At 48.0% G+C, this 24,602-nt stretch overlaps 1 protein-coding gene across 2 annotated transcripts in view; it reads right to left on the reverse strand.

Annotated features, from left to right (window-relative positions):
- The window catches only part of MXI1 (MAX interactor 1, dimerization protein), an 86,363-nt gene extending 63,620 nt beyond the window's left edge, over positions 1-22,743 (reverse strand). The window contains exons 1-2 of one of the 2 annotated variants that reach the window (XM_045803076.2): positions 22,272-22,743; positions 3,924-4,056 (exon numbers count right to left, since the gene is read on the reverse strand). In XM_045803076.2, the coding sequence (XP_045659032.1) occupies positions 3,924-4,056; positions 22,272-22,533 (395 nt within the window). In that variant the 5' untranslated portion in view covers positions 22,534-22,743. Of the gene's footprint in view, positions 1-3,923; positions 4,057-5,311; positions 5,595-22,271 lie in introns of those variants that run through there. The other variant, XM_045803077.2, reaches the window with a different exon arrangement.
- Between the last annotated feature and the right edge of the window lie 1,859 nt (positions 22,744-24,602).

Raw genomic sequence — 24,602 nt, forward strand, 5'->3', positions numbered from 1 at the left:
ATCATTAACATCCTTTAGAATACAATGTAATCAGTTTGCCAAAGCAGGAGTTGTATCATTTCTCCTTCCGGACTTTAATATGGTACTTAGCACAAAAGAGAAACTCAGTTCCACAGAGGGCAGTCTACCTGGAGTTTGAAAACCTTGCATTTTTTAAGAAACACCTACTATGTACAAGGCATTGTGATAGATACTGAGGATCAATCCTTAAGCAGAAGAGATTCAATTCCTGCCTTCATGGAGTTTTTAGTCCAATGAATGAGACATAAATTTATCAACCAGAGAACTGTATTTCTACAAACTATGAAAAATACCATGAAGGAAAAGTAGGGGTGCCATCATGTGAACACCTTATCGACTTTGGCTGATGAGGAAAGGATTCCCTGAAGAAGTTTTGATTGAGTTGAAATAAGAGTGTTATTAGATAGAGACAACTTGGCAAAAGGGGAAAGAACAGTATACACACAAAGACCTTGAAGTAGGAGGAAACATGGTGTATTGAAGGAACTGAAAGAAAGCTATGCTAGCCAATATAATTCATCGGAATTGTATATGGATCAGGAGTAGTTGTATGGATACCAGTTAGAAGGTTACAACAGTTTTCCAGGTGAGAGATAGATGGTATCTCATTAGGATGGAAGTAATGAAGATAAGGGAAAAGAAGGAAGATTCAAGAGATATTTAGGAGAAAATCAGTGTTACAACGAAGCCAGGTAGAGTAGTATTAGTAGAGTTTTAAAGATGACAGATCTTGAAATTTTTCAGTTGTGAGACCAAAAAGTAAAAAGCCAGGAATCTGAGCTTATGTGATGATCCTCAATGAGCCAGATAGCAATTGCAGCCAGGTTTTCTAACTGCAGTAACATCTTAGGAAGGGTGATTTTAGGAAATGTGCCAGAAAAACATGACCAAGACTATAGTAAAGTCAACCATATTTAAAAAATAATTACATATTATAGGTCCCACTTCTGAATTGTCAGTTAGAAGGATACCAAATGATAAAATCACAGGGATTTTCAAGGTACATGCTTGTAATATCACATTATATCATTTATTTTCTCTCCTTTGTACTTCTGTGAAAATAAGATTTCAAGACTTATAATATTAGAAGTTAACATTCAGCATAAACTTACAAAACAACATTTTATATCAGGAAGAACATATTATACCTGAGAATATTAGGGGGGAAAAAGCCAACCAACATTATATGTGAAAGATGCTAAAATGTCAGGAAAACAAATGTCATCTTATGGCAGACAAGATATCAACGTCCAAGATGCATAAGAGTAACAGCAACTTCCACACAAGTAGCTTTTTGATCAAGAAAATAAGAGATATGCTCATAACTCTATTCCTTTCCTTGTTTCAGATGACTAATAAATGGAAAATTTTTACAAGTCTTCTTTCTTTCTGCTTTATGTAACCAATATAATAAACTTCTACGAAATTCAGTAATAGGCCTAAAATTAACAGAAGTCCCTAAGGTCTCCTTCAAATGGACTAACAACCCCATTTCTCACATATCCCAGCATTGGAAATTGGTCCTTGGCTCCTCTATTCCATGAAGCAGAAGTTTTAACAAATGGTAAGGAAAAATAATTTCTAGTGTTTCACTTTAACATAACTAGTTCTCATCTACCGGCCCCAGTCTAAACCCCACACACGGGTGGACCTTAATATATTTTAAAATCTATTTCTTTCTCTTTCTTTTCCTTTCCTTATTACTTATATTCCTATGAAAAATTATCTTCCTTAGTCTTGGGTGGTCCAATGTACACATAATTATTTTCCCATAGGTACTGTAAGAACATGGCATGCCTGTAGTTTTACAAATTTTCTGATATGCTATGCTAAAACATACAGTAATTAGCACTGTGGTCCCACACATAATAGTAGAATCCTAACAGGAACTCTACCATGAAACAGACACCACTTAGTCAAAACCCCAAACTGAGCAAAGTATAAGTCAATAGATGACAAAGACTTATTAATGACCTGTAACATAACTGGTAAAATCTAGAAATGTATATCTTATTTATGTATCTATAATCCTTAAATTATTAGTTACAATGCTGCATCTGCAATGATGGAGTGGTATACAGACTAAACTAATATTGTAACTGATCTCTAAAACTGTCAGTAAATCAGTGTCATAGAACTTCAGGGGAAAAAGGGACCTTGGTACATATGTAGTCCATCCCTTCATTTTACAGATGAGAAGAGGGACGAAGAGAAAATATAATAAGATCATTTACCTGATTTCTACAAAATAGGAAAGACCCAGTAAATACTTGTAGCATGACAAAACCCAGGTCTGGTTTCCTATCTGATACTCTTTGCATGTCTCTAAATAAAACAAACAAACCCTTTTTTAATCTACACATGGATTGAAAAACCCATGAATTCATTTTTTTTTTAATAATGATTTTTTATTATATTATGTTAGTCACCATACAGTACATCCCCGTGAAAAACCCATGAATTCAAATTCTTGAAATATAGATCTTAACTGCTGACACCTTAACCAGAGAAACAGTGAAAAACAAGAAAATTTATATTTCTTTGTTTAATGCTGCATATCATATTACATATTTTCATTCCAAACCTATCACACCATAAAACACCCTCTAGACTGATACATAAACATAAATACAGCATATTAAGCTGATAGATAACTGTTTTTATAATTTTAAAAATTAAGTTAAAAAAACACAGAATAGTCCTAATGAAGAAGCTAAAAAAGGAAACACACAGCTTTAAAGATTAGTCAAAGGGGGAAGAGTGAATCCTAGTTTTGCCTCAGCAATGTCAAAAATGCAGAGTGGGAAGATCCAACCTTTTGAGCTCTAATTATTATCTGTAGGAGCCTCAAGTTTCCTGCATCTATTAGTAAGAGCCCCTATTCCTGCTCTCTCCCTAACCTACTTCCCCAAGTGGCTACCCAACTACCTGTCTGGAGTTCCCCAAACTCTTCAGGCAACCTTAGTTATCCAGAGATTGCTCTCTGCCTCTCCAAAATAAATGCTTACATTCTCTAGACAAAGCTTTGGGAATCAGGAAAAAAGGTTTCATTTAATTCCTCTTGCCAATGGAAAAAAACAGCATCTGTTGATTTTAAGATGGCCTGTTAAAAACTTCCTATGAGTTGAATCCTTAGAATTCACCAGCCCTCTGGGACAAAACACTGAAAAGACAGCCAGGCACTACCAAAAGTTTTAAAAAAACGGAAGTCAACTGTATCTGAGTACATCCGACAAGCATTTCCTAGGGATCTCTTTGGACTGAAAAATAAGCTTCCTCCTTTCTTTCTTCCTTCCTTCCTTCCTCCCTCCCTCCCTTTCTTTTTTCTTTAAAAGCTCCCTTACCACCTCAATCTTACCAAATAAGAGACACAACTTTCATAGCATGGTCTTCCCTTTCACCCTTAAACAACATATAGACCATGCCCACTAACTTCCTACTCTAACCAAATATTTTTATTCCTTTAACAAAACCCTTGATTCTGCTTTATATCCTGCCTGAGCTATTTTTGGTTTTTAAAAATTCTTGGATCGTCCAAGTTTAAAGCTGGCCCAAGATTACTTTTATCGTGTGGTTGCACGAATGGACACATGCTGTCAAGTCTCTCAATTTATTGTCCCTCTCAGTCACAGACCTCCCCACTTAATAAATCCAGCAAGAACTCTTTGGTTGTCTTCTGGATTCTTTTCCTTCCCTTCTGCACAAAGTCAGGTTATGATATCTAGATTTTATTAATTTAAAAGGGTCAAATCTCCAGGGATGGTGGTAAAGAAACTCATTTGGCTATTCAGTGTTGCTCCAGACTTGATATTAGAGAACTGAGGTGAATAGGGCCTGCACTTTTGCCTAAGTGTGTGCTCCCTCCCTCCAGCTGCCCTTTCTAAACCTCCCCAGCTTGCTACCTGTTGGCAGTGCTGGTGTTGCTGCTTCCGTTGCTGTGTTTCTGAGCTCGGCTCAATCTCCTTGGGGGCTTTGAATGCTGCAGCCGGGGGCTCGGCATGGAGGGGAACGTTGAGGCATAGCCATGTTCACACTCTAAAGAGACAGCAAGAAAAAAAGACATGATAACAGGAATGTACCCAAATCCATGGATCCACAGATCTGAAGTCCTTGCAGTAACACGTTGCTGAAAACAGCAGAAGAAAAGGAGGTAATATTTTTCCACTTTCAGGTTGGAAGATAAAATTCTCAGGCCTTGCCAGGACATCGATCCTGTAACATTATATATACAGACCCAACCCACCACCTGAAAGGTGTTAGAGGTACTTCCTCTAAAGCAAGTGATTTCTCCATCCTCTCCAAAATCGTCTTCTCCAAGAATTCTTGACTGAAACACACTAATTTCTGAGACTAGTTACCATCACCTCAATTATTTCACCTGCCTCAAAACCGCCCTTTAACTCTCCTCCTTCTAGGTCTCTCACTAAGCGCTCCATCTTCACGGATTTCAAACCATTCAATTGCCGCATCTCGGGGGACATTTTCTCCCCTGACAGCGTAATTTCCAGAGTTCCTACTCTTCACCCCCTGCCTTTTCACGGCTCTTCTAGTCCCGGGTCCCTAAATGGGGTCCCGCCTCCTCCTACCTCAGTTTCTCAGAGGGCCCTTCCCCACAGGTGTGCAGCCTCCTTCCCACCGGCTCCTCAGCAGATTCCCGTCCTCGGCTCCCAGCCTCGCCTCCTTCACCCCTACCTGCACCGCCGACACCCCTCCCTTCCGTTCTTTCCTCCCAAGTCCTCGGGCTGGCGCCCACTCTCAACACACTCCCTACCTCCGCTCTAGCCCACCTCCCCTCTGCCCCCAGATCCCAGGCCCCCCTTCCTACCTCCCCCCATCCTCCCCGCTCACGCGGCCTCTCCCGCACCCCTCCCCACCCTCTCTCCCCTCACGCGCGCACCCCTCCTCACGCCCCCCTTACCACGCACCTCCCCTCACACGCGCTCCTCACACGCACCCCCGCCTCCCCGCACGCACGCACCTGTCGCACGCGCACCGCTCCTCACACACGCACCCTCCCTTCCCTCACACACCCCTGCTCGCACACGCACCTCCCCTCACACACGCACTCCTCACTCACACTCATGCACGCACCTCTCCTTACACACGCACCCCTCACGCACGCAGCCCGCCTCCCCTGCTCACGCACGTACCCCGCTCCTCACACGCGCACCCCTTCTCGCACCCCCCTCCTCACACGCGCACCCTCCCTCCCCTCACACGTCGCACCGCACTCCCCGCGCGGAGTGCGCGGGCTAAGGTGGTGGCGGAGGCGGCGGCGTCGAGCCGTTACCTCGGTCCCGGCGCTCCAAAAACTCGGCCGCCTCAAGCAGGCGCTGCACGTTGATCATCCGCACCCTCTCCATGGGCACCGCTGGCGGCGACCGGGGCCTCTCCGCGCTCCCTTCCCCGGCCGACAGGAGGCGCCGCAACTGCGGCTACAGGCCGGCGCCGCCCCGGGACATGTGCGGCGGGCGGGCGGGCCAGCCCGGCCGCGGCTCGGCGCGCTCTCCGCCGCCCCTGCCGCCCCCGCCGTGCCCGCCGCGCCCGCCGCCGCCGGCAGCCCGCGCGCGGTTTGTTTACCTCTCCGCGCGAGCACGGGGGAGGGGCGGGCGCAGCACCGAGGCCCGCCCCATCCCGCCCCTTCCTCTGCTTCCTGGGAAATGTAGTCCCGCCCCTCCCACTGCACACCGGGAGTGGTAGTACACACACCACTTCAGTGCGCCTGCGTTCTGCCGAATCCCGCAATGGCAGCTGGGAAATGTAGTCCCATTCGACTTTGGTCTCCAGGGTGTAAATACTTACGAAGTTATGTGGGCTTTACTACTGGGAAGGAAGAATTTGAGCCAGTTCCCGGGAAGCTCTTTTCTCAGCGACTTCCGGCGGGTGCCCAGGACCTAGAGCATTCTTTATCTAAGTGACATGTTCTAGTCCTCTATCTACTACTAGTTTTTCATGTAACTTCAATGCTTCAGTTTCCCCATCGCAAAACGTGCTGTTCGACTGGCGCACACACAGCATTTGAAAAGCCAAGATCACTGTTCAGAAACAAGGGATGGGGGCGCCTGCGTAGCGCAGTCGTTAAAGCGTCTGCCTTCGGCTCAGGGCGTGATCCTGGCGTACCGGGATCGAGTCCCACATCGGGCTCCTCTGCTGTGAGCCTGCTTCTTCCTCTCCCACTCCCCCTGCTGTGTTCCCTCTCTCTCTGGCTGTCTCTCTGTCACATAAATAAATAAAAAATCTTTAAAAAAAAAAAAAAAAAGAAACAAGGGATGATCCCATCAGTACCACAGAAAGTTTCCATGAGGCCCTTCTTCCACTTTGGCTTCCACGTAGAGGTAGTTATGTTTTTCGTGGGGTTTTTTAATGGTATGTTTAAAAACTTATTTTGCCTCAGGACCTCGCTAGTGACTTTAGAGGCTAGAAATCCTCTCTGGTGTTGCAAGTGAAGGACATAATTCAGTGGGTAAGTGATTTGGTGCTAAAGTCACAAAGGGTTCAGTTCAAATCCTGACTCTGCTACTTACACTACCTGTCTGGACTCTTCAGGTCTCATTTTCCTAATGTATAAAATAGGTAAAATTACTCCATTTATCCAAACATTGAGTGCCTGCCATGTGCCAGGCACTGTACTAGACATAATGTGTACAGTAATGAGAGAAATAGACATTGACCCTACTCTCAAGGAGTCTATAGTCAGTAGGGCTTATTGTGAAGATTAAAGTAAAAAATTCCAGCAAATTAGTACCTGCCACTCAGTTAATGGAAGCTATGATGATTGTTTCCTCTCTTGTTCTCCTCCATAGAGAGGAACTGAAAACAGTGGCTAAAGAGAGCAGGGACCACTTTAAAGGATTGCCAATGGCTACCCTCTCTGCCATTCTCTTTCCAAGTCCTCAACCTAACAAGTCCTCAAAATCTAGACCAGAGTTTCTCAACCTCTGCATTACTGACATTTTGGGCAAATAATTCAGGATGGTAGGGGGCAGGGGTAGACTTGTGCTTTGTAGGATGTTCAGCAGCATTCCTGGTCTCTACCCACTAGATGCCAGTAGCACACTACCAACCAAAAAGGTCTCCAAACATTGCCAAATGTCCATGGGGGCACAAAATCACTCCCAGTTGAGAACCATTGGTCTAGGGAGAGGAAGGGCAAGAGGGTCATAACTGTTGAATGCTCTAGGAGCAAGCTGGGAATTGTATAAACATCCATAACTTTTTCCCACCCTGATTATTTTAACCTGCTGGTGGACATCCAAAATAACAGGAAGCTCTTGGTGAGGGGAGAATTTCCCTTCCCTATGGTCACTCCAGTGGCTACTGCAGAAAATATCATCTCAGAATGAAAATCTTACTCTCAAAAATGTCATGAGATTCATGCTGCATTTTAATGCCCTCTCTCTCTCTCACACTCACTCTTGTTCTTTTTTTTTTTTTTCAAAGTGAACAAGATTTCCAATGAGGTCAAAAGCTGCAAAATTGTGCCAGCCCTTTAAATATTACACTTGGCACCACATTTAAGAATGAAATAGATGTTCCATCAAATGCAGGGAGACCCAATACGAGAGGTGTTCCCAAGCTGTTCACAGGAGAGTTTATTTTTTTTGTAAAGACTTTGAAATAGGGACTTTACTTTTTCTGTGATTGGCTAGGTCACTTCAGATCTGGGCTTTCCCATTGGGTATCGGTCACAACCACTCTTGACAAGGGACATGTTGAGTAAAGGGAAGAATGGAATTATTTAAAAGAAAATAGCTATTCACTAAGATGCGTTAGTTGAGGGAAGAAATTATTAGGTTGAAAGTTAGTTTCTACCACTTGTAGACTCCTTAAGCTTTAGATCCCAAATTGCTAACAGCTACTATAGGAATTTAAAAGAGGTAGATTAATGGCAAATAAAAGTCTCCCCAATGGGAGATAAACCATGTGACATGCAATCAAAAAAAAAAATACGAACTGAAAATACACATGGGTTTAAATCTATAGATCATAGGGGCGCTTGGGTGGCACAGCGGTTAAGCGTCTGCCTTCGGCTCAGGGCGTGATCCCGGCGTTATGGGATCGAGCCCCACATCAGGCTCTTCTGCTATGAGCCTGCTTCTTCCTCTCCCACTCCCCCTGCTTGTGTTCCCTCTCTCGCTGGCTGTCTCTATCTCTGTCGAATAAATAAATAAAATCTTAAAAAAAAAAAAATCTAGAGATCATAAGCCCTAGCAGGTTATTAAGAGAAAGCAGGATGCTCCGTGGTGCACGTGCCTGACCTTTCACAGTTGACCTCCAGATGAATTAACCAGCCCTTCTTTTAGAGCCATGGCCAAGAGGGAGAGGAGGAAATGGAAAGTAGGGCGGGAGTCACCAAAAAGGCCACTTGTGTATGTTGAAGAATAGCAGAGGTGATGGTGATGGAGGGCAGTGGGCACTGTTAAGGGCAGGTTTATGTACAGGAATAGTCCGGTCTTTTCTCACAGCAACTGAAGGTGCCATTTCCTTCTCCCTGCTCTGGCTGACTCCTAGAGTTCTTGCTTTGACATTGGCCACAAGGGCCTCCCACAGCACAAAGCTTGGGGCTCTAGCCTCAGGAAAGGAATGTTCCTCACAAACCATCCTTCAGCGCCAGTCCGAGCCTGGAGGAATCCAGGGGCAGCTGTGGCCCTTCTTTTGCTCAAATGAATCCAGTTTGCCCTACAAATGCATATGAAGAAGCTGAGGAAAAGCAAGGCTTCCAAAGCCTTCTGACCAAAGGACCTGGAATCTTACCCGCAGTCTCTGGTTCTGTCCTCTCCCTAAAGTACTCTCTCAGGGGAGCCTCATTTGAAGATGGCAAAAGTCCCCCCTGAATCCCCCAGGCCTCTAACAAACACAGCCCAAATGGGGACGATCTGCCCTCTGGAGCAAGCAGGCAAAGCTCTCCATTCTTAGGCGTCCTTTCTGTCACAGTTTACTCGATGCAAATTTCCAAACGACTTATTCCAGATTCATGAACAATGGAGGAGACTGGTGTGTAATACATCTTTTCTGCAGACAGGAGAGATGGAAACGGGAAGGGACCATGAGGTTAAGTTACAAGTCCAAAGTCACTGAATTGGTAACACCTGGTGCTTAAGAGAACTTCCCTGAAAGTGCAAAATGCTTGCCGTGCAGGGCACTGTTTTCTGCAATTATCTTTAAGGATGGGGGTTTTCAAGTAATGAAGGCGGAAGAGGGAGGAAGGGTGAATCCTGAGCTCCTAAAGGAGAACCTTAACAGTTACACATCTTTCCATCCTCCACCCCAAAACGACAACTGCAGCCTCCTTCCCGCCTCTCCCCTCAGGGCCCAAAAACGTGAAGAGCAGCAGAAAACCTTTCCTTCTGCCCAGTGAGTCAGCCTTGCCTAACTTCATGCGTAAGCTCTCCTCAAGTCAGCGGCAGCTCAGAGCTGCGGGTCTGCGTGCAGCCGAGATAAATTTGGGTCTAGAAAGGATGACGTAATGCTAAACCCGAGAGGTAGCTGCTGCCTCCCAGGGCTCCAGTCGCCAGGGCTGCCGGCTGACATCCCAACCACACGCAAAAGCACCGAGCGACCCAGGTGCCTGCGCTGGGGAGACAGAGAAAAGGACGTGGGGGCGGGAGGAAACGGCAGGGGGAGGCAGTGTTCATCTGAGATCGCTGAATCTGGAAGTTTGTTGTTTTTTAACTTCAGTTTTCTGGTGAGATCAGGCCACTGGCAGAGGCTCAAGCAGCTGCACTTGACTTCCATCCTGGCCTATCTCTTCCCCCCTTAGAAAAGGGCTTCTTACAATTTTATTAAATGGCCCTTATTACAGCAGCCTATTTTGGTGATTATAATGGATGTGTTAATTTCTCGAATGTCCTTTCCCTTCTTTTTTGCATTAACTTGGATCCAAGAAGAAATCTGCATTGCAGGACTCAGTTAATATGCACATCTAAGACACTTGCTGTCCCTGGAGCAAGTATCCCACTTGGGGGGACAACTGATAAGGTATTCTGGATTCTGGAAAAGGACTTTGCTAGGGACAGGCCACGTTAATGCCCCCCCCAATAACATTTCATGGTTTATTTCATAGAAGTTTGTATCATTAAGCTTATTCCTCAATCCATTCTCCATTTTCCATTTTCCAGATGAAAAAACTGTGGGCCAGAGAGGTATGGTAACTTACCGAAGGCCACATAGCCACTATCAAACCCACCGAGCAAGGATTAGGATTCAGGCCCACAGACTCTGATCCTGTGCTCTCTACCCATCTCCGTAATTCTTTTTCTTGTTGATTCGTGGTCTTAAAAATAAATAAATAAATAAATAAAAAGTTTTCTGATTTTTTTAATTCATGGGGCCCCAAATGTTTGAATTGAATATCAGGTTACGTTCTAAAGGGATCCAAAGCCTGCTTTTGTTTTCTGTTTAAGGTTCATTCTTCTCTAAGGAAAGGGTGGCCTCAGAATCAACTCCCTTGCTGGTGATGATCACAAACCATGGGCCTGACCGCATTACACCACTTTAATTAAAAGACCACCACAGGTAAATAATCTTTATTGTATGGAAATAGTTTCCTTCAGCAGGAATGCCTCCTGAATACTTTTTTCAAATGACATTTCATCATTTGTTGCTTTACTCCCTTATTATTCTCCTTTAATTTGTGGTTATAATCATTTATACTGGTAGATTTTGTGACTTTCAGCCATCCCTGGCCTATAGCCCACTCAGCCATGGTATGTTATTCTTTTGAAACATTGCTCATTCCGTGAATTAATATTTTCCTTAGAGTGTTTGCATCTATATTCAAAAGCAAGAATATACTATATATATATCTTTTGCTGCATGTAGCAGGTTTTAGATGCAATGATCTGTTCTTTCAAAGGTAGATGCAACTTGATTTTAAAGGCTTAAAAAAAAAAAAAAAAAAGATTGCCAGAGGCCTTCCCTGCTGCTAAGAGGATGCCCCACATTCTTGCCACAGTCCTGGGTAACCCTCCCTCCCCTGCCAGAAGCCTGGCTAGAGCTGCCCTGCCCCCACCCACTGGCATCACCACTCCCTTCCAGGCAGCAGAAGCTTGTGGAAGTCACTCTTAGGCCCAGCCAGGCCATGGACACTCCTGAGTCACACACCAGCCTGCTGCCTTGGGGCTGAGTTCTCTGCCTCGGGTGCACCATTTAGAATAAAAACACCAGGACCTTGCCTGCTCTAGGACGTGAGTGATCTTGCCATCTCTTCCAGGCCCAGCGTTCTGATTCTAGGATTCTGGGATTCCCCAGAGAGCTTAGAACAATAGGCCTCCATTTGTGCACTAGCTTCCATGTAATGAGAGCCAACTATGTACACGGTGCTGCTCATACGGTCAGTTCATGACTCCTCAGCACACCTCTGAGATTCCCTGTTTCGCAGATGAGGCCCGGAAAGGTTAAGAGATTTGCCCAATGTCACATAGGTAATGACCAGATTCAAACTTAGATTTTCTAATTCTGGGACCCCACAGCATACATCAAGGTATGTTGAATCAGACGGCCAAACAAAACTGCTTAGGGCAATAGTCTCAACCAGAGGTAATACCATCCCCTGGGAAGCTTTGGAAATAGGTAGGAGTGTCTTTTCTTGAGTGTCACAATGACTGGGGGGTTCTGCTGTCATTTACTGAGTAGGAAGCAAGGATGTTACGTTCTTGCAGTATTCTGGACTAACCCGCACAAGAAGAACTATCTCACCAGTAGCTCCCTTGTTGAGAAACACGAGGTCGGAAGGTTAAAGAGAGAACTCATCATTCATTCAACAGATATTCCTTAAGCATCTGTTATGTGTTGGGCACTAAGCTAGATGCTGAAGATAGAATAATGAATGAAACTACTTAATGAACCCAGGGCTCAAGGAACTTGTATTCTAGCCTGACACACTGATGACAAGCAAGCAAAATCATAGTAAATTGTGATAGTTAGGATAAAGGATAAATAATAAATGTGGGGTGGCTTCGGGTAGATACAAGGACCAGGGCAAACACAAGGGCTGTCTAGGCCGGCTTCTCAGACTTTAATGAGCACACAAATCACCTGGAAATTGTGATCAAATACAGACTCAGATTCAGCAGGTCTGGGGCAGGGCCTGGGAGTCCCATTTCCGACAAGCTCCCAGCAGATGCCAAGGCTGCCCGTCTTAGGACCACACTGACTCTCGATAGTAAGGGTGAGTTAGGAAAGAAACTATTGAAAGGTTTGAAACAAGCATGTGTCATGAACCCAGTTATATTTAAGATCACTCTTGTTTCCTCGATCTCCACGGAGGAGAGGAAGAGGTTGGACCTATGCCGCTTGACGGAACCAGCTGGCCCACACTGTCACGGTGGCAGCCAGGGTCTATAGCTCATCTCTGCAGCTCACACGTGCTTCTCCCCTCCAGCTTCTCTGGCAGAAGCCCTTGACTCCAAGCAGGGCCAGACCAGTTGCCCTACAAGCTCGAACGCCTTCAGGAAACCTAGTACAGGCTGATAGGGTGTGGATTCACACCCCTGACACCCTAGTGTGCAGAACCACAGGAGCCCTACTGGTTGGGTGAGTTCCCCAGGGGGTGCTGGGCAAGGTAATACTGCACATGCAAGAAGCAACACCCTAAACCATTGCCTTTCAGAAAAAGGGCCCTAATCTGACTTTAGTGTCAATACCCAAAGAGCCCTGAAAGGTTTGGGCTGCCTTCTCTCTGTGGGAAGTAAAGGAAGTCACTCCAGGGAGGCATCCCCAAGGGGACCCTCAGCTTGGACTTCAAACATTCCAGATTCCATCTCTTGCCTCTTGCCCCTTGAGGCCTAACTTCTCCTAAGAAGAAAGAAAAACCTAGGTTTGAGTCAGCTCCACTCTCTGTTAGCATGTGGCTTTGGGGAATTTAGTCAGCCTTGCTAAGGCTGAGGCTTTCCTCATTTACAAAAGAAGATAATTCTAGCACCCAACTATTGGATGGTTGTGAGAATTTAATACAGAGCACTTAGCATTGTGCTGGTACATAGTAACTGCTCAGTAAAGGGGGCCATTATCGCTATGCCTTTGGAAAACAGAGACAACATTGCACTCGTCAGCAGTCCCCTTGGGGACAGGTTATCAGACTCCTAGGAGACAGGCAAGAATTATTTATTGGTCTCTATTTGTCTATCATTTGTACTGGAATATGAGCTGGAACTGGAGACAATACCGCCTGCACTTTGAAAGCACCAAGCACAGGGCTTGGCTGGTTTTAGAAATTCTCTGTTGAATTGAGCTAAATTTTACAGCTGATGAAAAGAATGAGAGAAGATTGTATGCAAGGCACTCAGAGTCTTAGGAGTCAAGAAATATGGTATGGGAGGTCAGGTGTGGTGAAGGAAGAGGGAGATTAAGACAGGGATGCCATAAGGCAGTTCTGGGCCCCTGTAGAAAGAAAAACAGAGGCCACCCCAGCTCCCACCTGTCACCCATGGCCACAGACAGAGCAGCCCTGGGCAGGCCCTCCATCTTAATACAACAGTATTAAAATTGTCCCAAATCATCTTTATTCAAGTATTCTTGCTAATGGCCATAAAGACACAAGAGTAAAATATTTCAAATAGTAGGTAATCCAAATCCCTTTTTATTGGCTTTAGTTTGACTTTCCCAGTCTCCCCCAGGACACTATGTTTATCTTTCTAATTTTGCTGTGTTTAAATTTCCTTAGCAGATGCTGAAGTTGGATATAAGAGGTATGTGGCCAAGGGCATGTTATATGGGAGAGTGGACTTGGTAGGAACACTGGTATGGACAATCCTCCAAGTACAGAATGCCCCAATCTGTAAAGAGCTGAGAGTGGAATGTGTTTATTTACAAGGCTGCTTGCAGGGTACTTAGCTTCCTAAGCTCAGGCAGAAGAAAGAAAAAAAAAAATCAGAACTGTAAAAATTACAAACACAAAAGATTTTAAACACAGGGGTGGGGGTAGGGGGTGCAGGGAGGGGAGGGACTCTTCCTTTTAGGGAGCCTAAGATAAATTTTTGTCCCATCTGTAATGATGGCCACAACCAAAGACACAAAGTCCAAGTCAGATGCAATTCTATATTGTTGGGGTTCACTTTAAGACACGTGAATGTCTAAAACCTGGCGCTAACACAGAGTGTGCACTCCGCGCGTGACGACAGGGACTGTAGCTCCAGGACTAGCACAGTGCCTGACATAAAGCAGCAGTATGTGCTCCTCAAATAGCAGTCAAATGGGGCGCCTGGGTGGCACAGCGGTTAAGCATCTGCCTTCGGCTCAGGGCGTGATCCTGGCATTGTGGGATCGAGCCCCACATCAGGCTCCTCCGCTGTGGGCCTGCTTCTTCCTCTCCCACTCCCCCTGCTTGTGTTCCCTCTCTCGCTGGCTGTCTCTATCTCTGTCAAATAAATAAATAAAATCTTTAAAAAAAAAAATAGCAGTCAAATGAATGAACGAATGAATGAAGAAATTCACAGAACAAATTTAGGGAGAATTCCTGACAAGTAACATAGTTCCACAGATTATAAAAGGATTTGCCACAAGGGCCTTTTAAAGAGAATTCTCCAATCTAAATTTTTAAGAAAGGGATCCTATTTACAGATATATATTTCCTGGACATTTATTGCTCAAAGCAAGGGTCACCTGAACTTTCAAAATATTTCACAAGCAAGGGGCCTAACACAACTCAGCCAAGATGAGGAAGCAAAGAAGCCTCAAGCTCTGGAGGATGGCGGCAAATTCCCATTATTTTTGGCCAGAGAGATCAAGTCAGCTGTTGACAGCTTTAACACCTCCAGCCAGGCCACTCAGGGACAATGATATCAGAGACAATTACTTCCCCTTAGTAGCAGAAGAGCCAGAGAGCAGGTGTGTGTCCCTGTGGAATTGAAGCCTCTCTCCAGTGTGGGCCCAGAGCTCCCCCCACCACTCCCAGAGGAGGTCCCTCTGGGAAGACTTGTATTTCTCCTCCTCAGATAAGGTTTGGGTAGCCATCCTGTCACTGTCACTGCCTTTGAGCTCCTCCTACTTCCCCCAGCCCCAGTGTAAAAGAAAATATTTTTTTCTAAATGGCAAATTCAAATTAGCTTCATTTTGAAAGACTATTGAGAATGTTGCAATGACCTTTGCAATAACTGGACACACCCTAGGATCAGTAAACCAGGTTTGAGAATTGCTGACTTTATAAGCACCTGACCTGTAAAACAAAAGCCCAATTTGGGGCTCTGCTTGTAATCCAGTCTCACACCAGGCCAGAGGCCCAGAATAGTCTGGTTCTGCCTCTGCTGTGTATCTTGAGCAAGCCACTGTCCCTCTCTGGGCCTCAGCCTCCCCATCTATACAGTGAGGGTGATGGATGCTTTGCGACCTCTGGGGCCCCTTCTAGCCCTGATACTCTGTCTTACCACCTGCCTCCTTTAAAAACAAAACCCAAAATAGAGTGGAAGGAAGAATGGGGGAGACAAGAGAATGTTTCAGAAGGCCAGACTGCAATACGTGCCCGCCACCCCGCCCCTACGATTTCTGCCTGCTGAAAACTGCTTTCTTCATTTTGCAAGAATATTCCCATTTCTTGCTGGGTTGTTGCTTTTTCAGTCCTTTTTGTCCTCTCTCTCTCTCTCCCTTTTAACTCAAAAGCCACAAAACCACAACTCACCTTCCCCAAACGGGTCATTTGGAAGCCAGAGCTGTCGGGGGGTTAGGTGTGTCAGGCCTGGCATACTGGTGGTATCTAAGTGAAGACCAGGCCAGGGCAGCCATGTGCTTCTCCTCCAGAAACCCAGTTTAAATCAATATTTATCCAACTGTATTTATAGAAAGTGGTGGTGGTAGGGAGGAGGGGATGGGGTAAGGAGGCAGGGGGGATCTAAAACAGAACAAGCCACAATGACTGATGCAAATCTTTGTGGCCAATTCGTTTCTGCAGGGCCGGGCTTTTTTTTTTAAAGGCAAAAGACCCAGCTTTTGATGAACCTGCTGTTGGCCCCAGTACCATAGCAACAGCCCAAGTCCTCTGATGTGCCCAGAGGACAGACTTGGGAAAGGCAGCAGGAGGGGGTGGTGTTTCCTAGGAGCCTACACTTGAGTTAGGGCCAGGAGAGTTGAACAAGTCTGGAAAAAAAAAAAAAAAACGTCTCTGGTTGGCTCTTCTGTCCTCGGCCTCACTTCTAAGCCTTTTCTAAGCAGGGTGTGTACAGGAAGACCTTCAACAATCAACAGAGTGTTTCAAATACCAGCTCTGCTTTGGGTTGCTGGGTGACCTTGAGCAAGTCATTTTACCTCTCTGGATTTCATTCCTTGGCTGGAAAATGTGTACATGCATACATGGTTAAGACTGCAGGCTCATTCTGGAATCAGAGGCCTAGGTTCGAAATTCAGCTCTGCCACTTACCAAAACCATATGACCTTTGGGCAAGTTACACAACATCCCTGCACCTTGGTTACCCCCCCCCATAAAATGGGGTAATAAAATTGCACACATCATGGGGTTGTTGTGAAGATTGGAGGAGACAATGCACATTTAGCCCCATACTTGGTATGTAGTCTGTGCTCAAAAATGGTAGCCAGTACTGAAATTATATCGTGCAATTAGTTGCTGCTGCAAGAGGCAGCCCTCTTCATTTCCTTCAGTTTTCCCTCCAAACTTGCCCAGCCATCCTCAGATAAAAATCCCCATTTCGGGGTGTGTCAATGGGAGAGTGTTTCTATCAGCGAGGGAGGTTCAATGAGCAGCTATTGTTTTGCCTTGGAACTGATGGGGACCTCTTTTTTCCCCTCAAACCAGGAAAGGCTCAATTCGACTTCTCCGATTTTCTAAAGGTCCCTTGGGTCCCCTCTGTGGGGTGCCTAGTGCCTGGGAGCTCTGGGACTCTGAAAGCCACAACAATATCCTCAGAGTCTACTTCTGGCATTTACCAGTGGGCAGAAATCATATTTAAAACTGGGGGAAAAAAGCTGAATCTCAGAAACATAATTTAGGATGCAGTGAAAATAAAGACCCGATTTAAGAATGTTCTTTACACAAAGACCCAAAAACCAAATATCCCACTCCACCCCCACTGTAAATCAACCCACAGAGTTTTCAGGGAAAAGCAAGGGCACATAGTAGATGCTCAATACATATATGCGGAATGAACGAATGACTCGTGAGATGCCTGCTATGTAGAAATGCGACCTGCTTGAACATTAGTTGCCATCAAAGCCCCTGATTTTAGCAACGCTGCCCTAGTCCCCTGCTAGCCAAGCTAGTAACTGATTCATTTTCCAGGTCACAGCAGATGGCAGTGGGCACTTTCAACTCTCCAGGCCTGACCTACCATCTCTGTGCAACCCCTGGTCTTTACAGGCCAAGGGCAGTCTGTGTTGATTACGGGAGACCCTCTTTCCTTGGAAGAGATCAGCATTTCCAACTCTTCCCCAAGTCCCCAGAAAGTCTTTACTGTGTCCCCTGGCCTTCAAACCTGATCACTGCCATAGCCAGTAAGTGACAAACCCGATCAATCAAAGAATGTATATTAAGTGTCTCCTGTATGCCCAGTGGTATGCTTTATGCAATGGTGGCATATACTGAAATACTATAGGTGATCTTTTCCCTTACGATGCTAATCATCTCCCTGGGAGGATAAAGCTAATACACAGGAAGCAAGTAGAAGATTGCATGGTTACGGATTATCAAAGCTCAGAGAAGAGGCTACTTATTGAGCACCTACTATATTCCAGGGACTTTAAGTGGAGTACCTCATTTAGTTGTTCAGCAATGATGCTAGGCTGGTTCTATTGTTATCCTCAATTTATAAAAAAGAAACGGAACCTTAAAGAGGTTTGGGTAACTTGTACGCAAAGTCACAAAGCCAGTAAGCGGCAAAGGAGGAATGTGGGCCCTGCTCTGGGTAACTTGGAAAGCTTTCAGTCTCTCAACTACCCTGAATTAAGAAATAGCCAGAGGAGGCTTCCTAGAGGAGGTGGGAACTGACCTAGGTCTTGAAGGGTGAGTAAGATACAGATAACCCCAGAGGAGTAAGAGAATGAAGCCATTCTAACAGAGGGAAGAGTCTGAGTCAAGCACGGAGTCATGACTGCGGAGCGTGCTTTGCTGGTGGACCTGCTGGACGGGAGCAGAGGAGATTAAGAGAGGAAGGCAGGGTGGGGCCGAACGACACCACAACCCAGCAGCTTCCTCCATGAGGAGGAAGAAGCTGCTCCTTGGCCTGTCCATGCCCCTAGGAAAGCACCTCACCCTCAAATCCAGATAATCCACTCCAGAGAGGAATCCATGCCTTCTGCTCCCATGTAATCATTCTTTTCTGTCTTAAGCGTTGCCCCCAAAGCGACCTTCCCCAGACACTGAGAAGCCCATTTCTATCCTCTGGACATTACCTGTTACAGTAGCTTCTACTTGCCCGCTGAGCAGCTTTTCTGTGAGTCTGGTTCTTTTTCCCTTTCAGTTTTAACCTTTTCCAAAACAGGAAGTAAATATTTTTCTAATTATCAGTCAGTCCTAAGTTGCCACCGCTTCACTGGACCCCAAATGGATATAGGAGATGATGCCAGAGGTGATTCTGATTTTGTGGTAACCGGTCCTAGTATCCATGATTAATATTTCTATAGACCTTCAAGTTGAGATCCTTAAGGATTCACATCTGTTGGAACGTCAGGAAAATGTACCTGCATTCCTTGGAATCCTTGCCTTGCACAGAGCAGACGGTCAATACTGGGTGACTTAATTTGACCACCCTCCCCCTGAGGAGACTCACCATATCTACTGGGAATAATTCAACACTGTGGCCACAGCTTGGTGAGCACTCCTACTACGGAAACCTCAAAGAGGCAATGAAAAGCAGTTCTGGCAACAATGGAAAATAAGCAAGCTCCTGCCAAGTAAGTACTTTGCAAACAACAGTAAAAACGAAACGTGTGAACTCGTGACCAGGGCCTACTGGTGCATTTCGGGAAGGTCTCACAGAACCCGAAATGGAGAATCAAGGCTGACACCCGTCTCAGGGGAGAAGAGCGTCCCTTTAAGAAGGGATTGTACCAGCTGGCCACACTACAGCTCCCAGAGATTTCCTGGCTTGCCTCCTCGCCCCACCCACCAGTCTCTGGCCTCAGCAACGCGTGACGTCAGAGAAAGCTGAAGCTGGCGATAGGCTGAACCACGCAGCTAGGTCAAGTCCAGTCAGAGGAAAGAAGTTTGTCTCCATGTGGAAACCATGTGTCTCTAGCTGGGAGGGGGAGGAGGAGGAGGCGGAGAAACTGAGATCAAGTGATTACAGGGGAACTGGCTGAAATGAAGGCGGGGAGGTTGTGCACCTGAGCCGGCCAGCAATGCCCTTTGCAGTAGTGACCTAAAAAGAAAACAAAAAACAAAAAACACTTGCCCAACAAACAAAGCTTGGGCCCCCTCCCATAATAAAATTAAACAACTAGGATCCCTGCTTCCTTCCGAAAACCAGGGACCTGAGAAATGCTGGAGTCCTATCGGAACGCCCAGATCCTCCTCCCTCCCCCAACAACTGAATGATGTAAGCGTTTCGGAAAGCGGGGCTCTGAAGCAAAACAAGCCCCGCGCGCGCGGAGCGACCCGCAGTGCCCGAGCCCGGCGCACGCACGACCCGCCCCCCAACTCGCGTTATTGCTGTGCACACGCGGACCGCCGTGACGCGCGGGCATTGTGTGCAGCGAGCAGAAAACAACGGCGAGCGCCGCCAGCGCGAAGAAGCGCCCCCAATAAAACGAGGCAGATGTAGGGCCCGCCGTTTTCCGTACCAGGAAAACCAGACCCGGCGGGGGGGGGGACCGAAAGTGGGGAGGACAAAACAGCCCCCGTGGGCCGCTTCTGTTTGCAAGGGGCATAATAGAGGGCCCGGCGATGGTCCCCGTAGTTTGCTGGAGGTCACCCTCGCCTGCGAGGGCTGTTGGGGAGGGGGCGAGGGCCTGGAGCTGGGTCCCGGCAGCCAAGCCGGGCAAGGCGCAGCGCCCCACGCTCTCGGGGAAATCTGGGGGCTGTTGGCATCACGTCATGCAGAGCCAAACAGCGGCGGCAAATAGAGGCAAGAGAGCTAAAAATACTCCCGCGGGGAGCCGGCCGGGGGGGGGGGGGCAGTGGGGCCGAGGGGCTGATTACGCACACGAAGTTGACTTTGACTGGGGCGCTGAGGTTCCCGAACCCCTCTCGGGGGCTGCGGGGCTTGCAGCGCGAACGCTCGGGAGACAGACCGGGAGGAAGCCCCCTGGCTTCCTCCGCCACAGGAGCCCCGCTCTGCTGCCGCTGGCCCGCCCCGTGCGGGGTAGCCCGGCCCGGCGCGCCCGGCCCTCTGCTTACGTGACTGGTGGCCACGCCGGAGCCCCGGCACGGGGTAAACTAGGAGGTGGCGGCGGCCAGGGCAGCGGGGGACGGCGCGGGGGAGGCGGCAAGAGGGGGGAGGTCTCTGATTGTCTGCGGGTGCGAAGGGGGGGCGGGACGCGGTGGAAGCTCCAGCCGCCTCCTTAGTACACCATGCTGGGGGGGGGGGCAGGTTTGCCACACACTGCCAAGGTGCCCTCTTTGGGTGCACCCCCCGGTAGAGTCGGCACCACGGGACAGACTCCGGAGAACCCCGGGCGGGGGTGAGGGGTAGCTAAAGAAATCGCGCCCCTCCCCCCTCCAACAAAAGCAAACACACCAAACAAAACCACGTCTTCACCCAGCTCCCCACCAGCTCTGGCTTTTCAGAAACTACCCTCCTGACAAATGCACCTCCCCCCCCCCATGAATAATCGCAAACTGATTCGGCTACAGAGCCAGCGATGCGCCTTTCTCGCAGCCCTGGCGCTCCGAGAAAACAGGAGAGAAGAGAAAGAAAAGAACACACACAGCCGTCCTCCCAACACAAATCCTTGTTTTTGCCTTAAGCCTCTGCACAATTGCGCTGGCAACACACGGTTACTTTCACCCTGGAGGCCTGGGGTGTTGGTCAGCTAAGGTGTTTTTGTGTTTGAGGACTGTTGTGTTTTGGGGGGAGGAGGTTGCAAGATCTGACACGTTGCAGTCGGACCATTCCCCCCCCCCGCCCCGTCTCATTGATCTTCCTACTTGTTCGGACAGATTAAACAGCCTGGTTTTCTCCAGTAAATCGGTTTATCTGCCTCGACCCCTTCCCCCTTCTCGCAGCTCTTATTTGTGAGGACCGTGCTGGAGACGCCGCACACGCGTGCCCCCGTTAGGACGCTGAGTCGACTGCCTGGGAGGACTGGGGGACCCAGTAGGCAGGGGCAAAATGAAACAAACAAATACAAAAAGGAGGCCAGGCCGGGGTGGGGCTCCCAACACCCCACCACCACCACCACCAAACATCGCTCTCCACCTGAATCAGCGAGGCGGGGGGTGGGGGGGAACGGCAGAAATCCACAAGGCAGGCTTTTGCCTTCCTCGCCAGGCGCGCTCTCTCGTAAGTCGTCTCCCGGAAAATAAAGAAACCGCACACAACAGCCCACACCTTCTTCCCCAACTATTGTTTCCTGCGAGATCCCAAAGTTTCCTTTTAGCTGTGTCCCCCTCGCCAAGTTTCCCGGGCGCAGGACGGCGGGTCCGGGGCGAGCTGCTGGCGCTGCCTGGCCCGGCCGGCCTGTTTGGGGGAGGGGGGCGGCGGCACCCCAGGGCAACAGAGGTGCTGGGGGACTGTATCCGTGGACGCGATGGCCTGAGCCTTGCTGCGAGAGGGGAGGAAAAAGCACAGGAGACAGGAGGGAGAAGCAGAGCCAAGCCAGCCAGACCAAGCCCACGCCGCGGAGGGCTGTTTGGTTGTGGTTGTTGTTATTATTGTTGTCGTGTGTGTCTCTGTGTGTGTTTTTTCTCGAACCGCTGAGCTCTGCTACGATTTCCAACTTTCGGCTTCTAATCCCTACCCCACCCAGGAACGAGCGACAGAAAAACAACACTTGTCTGCCCGAGAAGGCTGGAGGGGGGGGGGAGAAGGAAGAAAGGCGACCTCGAAGAGATGAGCTCTGGGCTCAGTTGTCAGCAAACAACACTCCCCGCTTGTCCACCCGGCCGCCCTCCCAGCCACCGGGAGACCGACAGACGGACGCACCGACAGGCCCCCTCTCGCCCCCCCCCCCCCCACTCGTCTTTGTTACATCTTTAGCAGCTTTGTGCGTGCGTGTCCTTTCTCCGGTGTCATCGGCTTTACTGCCGAGGGCTGGATGTGTGTGTTTGGGGGGAGGGGGGTGCGGGCCGAGCAGGCGACAGGGGTCGCCCAAGTGGTTGAGGAAGAAAGAGCCGGGCGCCGAGGAGGAGCTGGGGCCCCTAAACTTACTTTTGTTTTCTTTCTCGATCTGCTCCAGGTAGCTGGCGGCCTCGAGCAGAATCTGCACGTTCTGCAGAAAAGTGTTGATGTGCTTCTCCATCGAGTTCTCGCTGGTGTTGAAAATGTCCGAGAAGGGGCACCTGAGCTTGGCCCCCGCGGGCTCCTCGGGCTGGGCCGGGGGCTGGGGCGCGGCCACCGCCGGGGGCGCGGCGGGGGCCAGCCCCGCGCCCTCACAGCGCGCCTCCTTGCGCGGCCGCCCGCGTTTGCCCATGGAGGAACCGGGGTCCGCCGAGCTCGTCCTCTTTCGGGGCTGCGCTGCCCGGCCGAGCTCCGGTCCCCAGAGGAGACCCGACCGGCTGGAGCGGAGGAGGCGCCGAGGCGAGGAGGCGACCTGACTTCCCGAGCCTCGCTGCGTGCAGTTGTGTGTGTGAGTGTGTGTGAGTGTGTGTCGGTCTCGCAGTGGGTCTGTGTGTTTGGGAGATTGAATGAACCTACAGGACAGACGGAGGCGCTCTGGCGCCTGGGTCCTAGTGCGAGCCTGTCGCCATCGGACCGGTCAAAATAAAAGGTGGAGACAAGAGAGGCAGGGACCGCCCTCAGCCCGTCCCCGCACCCTTCCCCGCCTCTCCCCAAATCTTACCTCAGAGTAGAGCGCTGTATTTCAACCCGAATGGAAAGAATACTCTATGCCTCTGAGTGGACCTGCATAAAAACAAACTAGTAAGCTATTTTTTTTCCTTCACATAAAAATAAGACCTCGTAAACGGTACAGCACAATGTCTCGCACGTAGTGAGTGGGTCCCCCCTAAATGGTAGCTGCTACTTTTTTTTTTATAAAAGCCCAGTCCGAAAAACCCCATCACATGTAACCTGAAGTTTCTGCCTCCCAATTCACACCCCTACACATAGACAGTCACAGGCCTGTGCTTTCACAGGGTCAAATGAAATCCCCAGGCCACCAAATCCCAGTTACAGATTTACTCACTCTTTTCTTTCTCCCTTCAAATGCAAAGTTATTTTCCAGGAAGGGGGAGGAGATGTAAGCATCTCCCTCCACACTCCTCTTCCCAGCCTTGGTCCAGCTGTGCAAAGCTCACACTAGGGTGCCTCCACACCTGTCACACTTTTATTTGACAGAGCAGCAGAAATGGCGGCCCGGGATCCCCCACACCCACCCCAGCTGAATTCCACCTTTTGGCTCTGAAGACTCCTACCCTAGTTGACATTGTTTTTGCTGTGCTGCTATCACCCAGTCAGGATCCGCGGGAAACAGGGATGCTTTCCAGGCTTGGGAGGTACAGTGGGAGTCAGAGGGAGAGCTGAAGGCCATTAGGGAGTGTCACAGAGAAGGGTTCAAATCCAGCTCTGAAGCACATAGGCTGTGTGAGTTTGGGCAAGTTCCCTAACCACTCTTGGCCCGTTTTCCCCTCCATGAAACTCTGGTAAGTTTCTCATGCTGATTAAATAGTATCTGCACTTAGCACACTACCTGGCCCACGGTAAGATCTTTCTCTTTCAATCCAGACCCAGATAAGAGCCTGGGTCCCCTACTTGCATCTAAGGGTTTTTTTGGGGGGTGGGGGGGATAAGATGCAGGAAACAAGACTCTTCTGCACTTTGTTGGAAAACATCTCTGCAACAAACCCATCTAAATATTGTCACCTTGCAAGGCCAACTGGAATTTTCCTCCAGGGAACCATTTACATAGAAGAAACATTAAATACCGCCCCCTGCAGTGAGCAACCCAGCCACCCTGCTCTGAAGCAGCTTCACACACATTTGTCTGGAAGACCCTTATTGAAAATGGAAACTTTTTTAAAAAGGTGAGAAAGTACATTTCTTTGTAAAACATTCATTATGTAAAACTTAGAATACACGTACCCTCACAGAACCTTCAAGAAAGTCTGGTGTACTTTCAGAATATAATAACCTGCTGCTGCTATGACAGGAACAATCAGTAACTGGCATTTTAAAGCCAATGTATTCACATTTTGGACCATAATATAATCATACTACACATACTGCCTGTCCATTGTCTGCCCTGTGACAAATTTTGCATGGTTGATCCCTGCATCCTTTACCTAGGATAGAGTAGAAACTCCTAAGAGCTGTGAAATAAAAGTTCACCTTCCATTATCAGAACAACTACTGACTTTTTGTTCCTGTTGGGACCACAACCTGAATGACTCACGTTTAAAAGTCTTTAAGTATAGGGACTTTAGGAAGGTATAGTTCCAAGCAAGTTTTATCTAATGCCATCTTGCAAAAACTAGCACTTGTGTAAAACAGTCCCGATCTCCCTGGGCCCAAGTGAAAGATGATAGTGAGACAATGAACCAG

The sequence above is a fragment of the Ursus americanus genome, chromosome 6 (assembly GCF_024610735.1).
Source record: "Ursus americanus isolate L20-20 chromosome 6, mUrsAme1.1.p, whole genome shotgun sequence".
NCBI lineage: Eukaryota > Metazoa > Chordata > Mammalia > Carnivora > Ursidae > Ursus > Ursus americanus.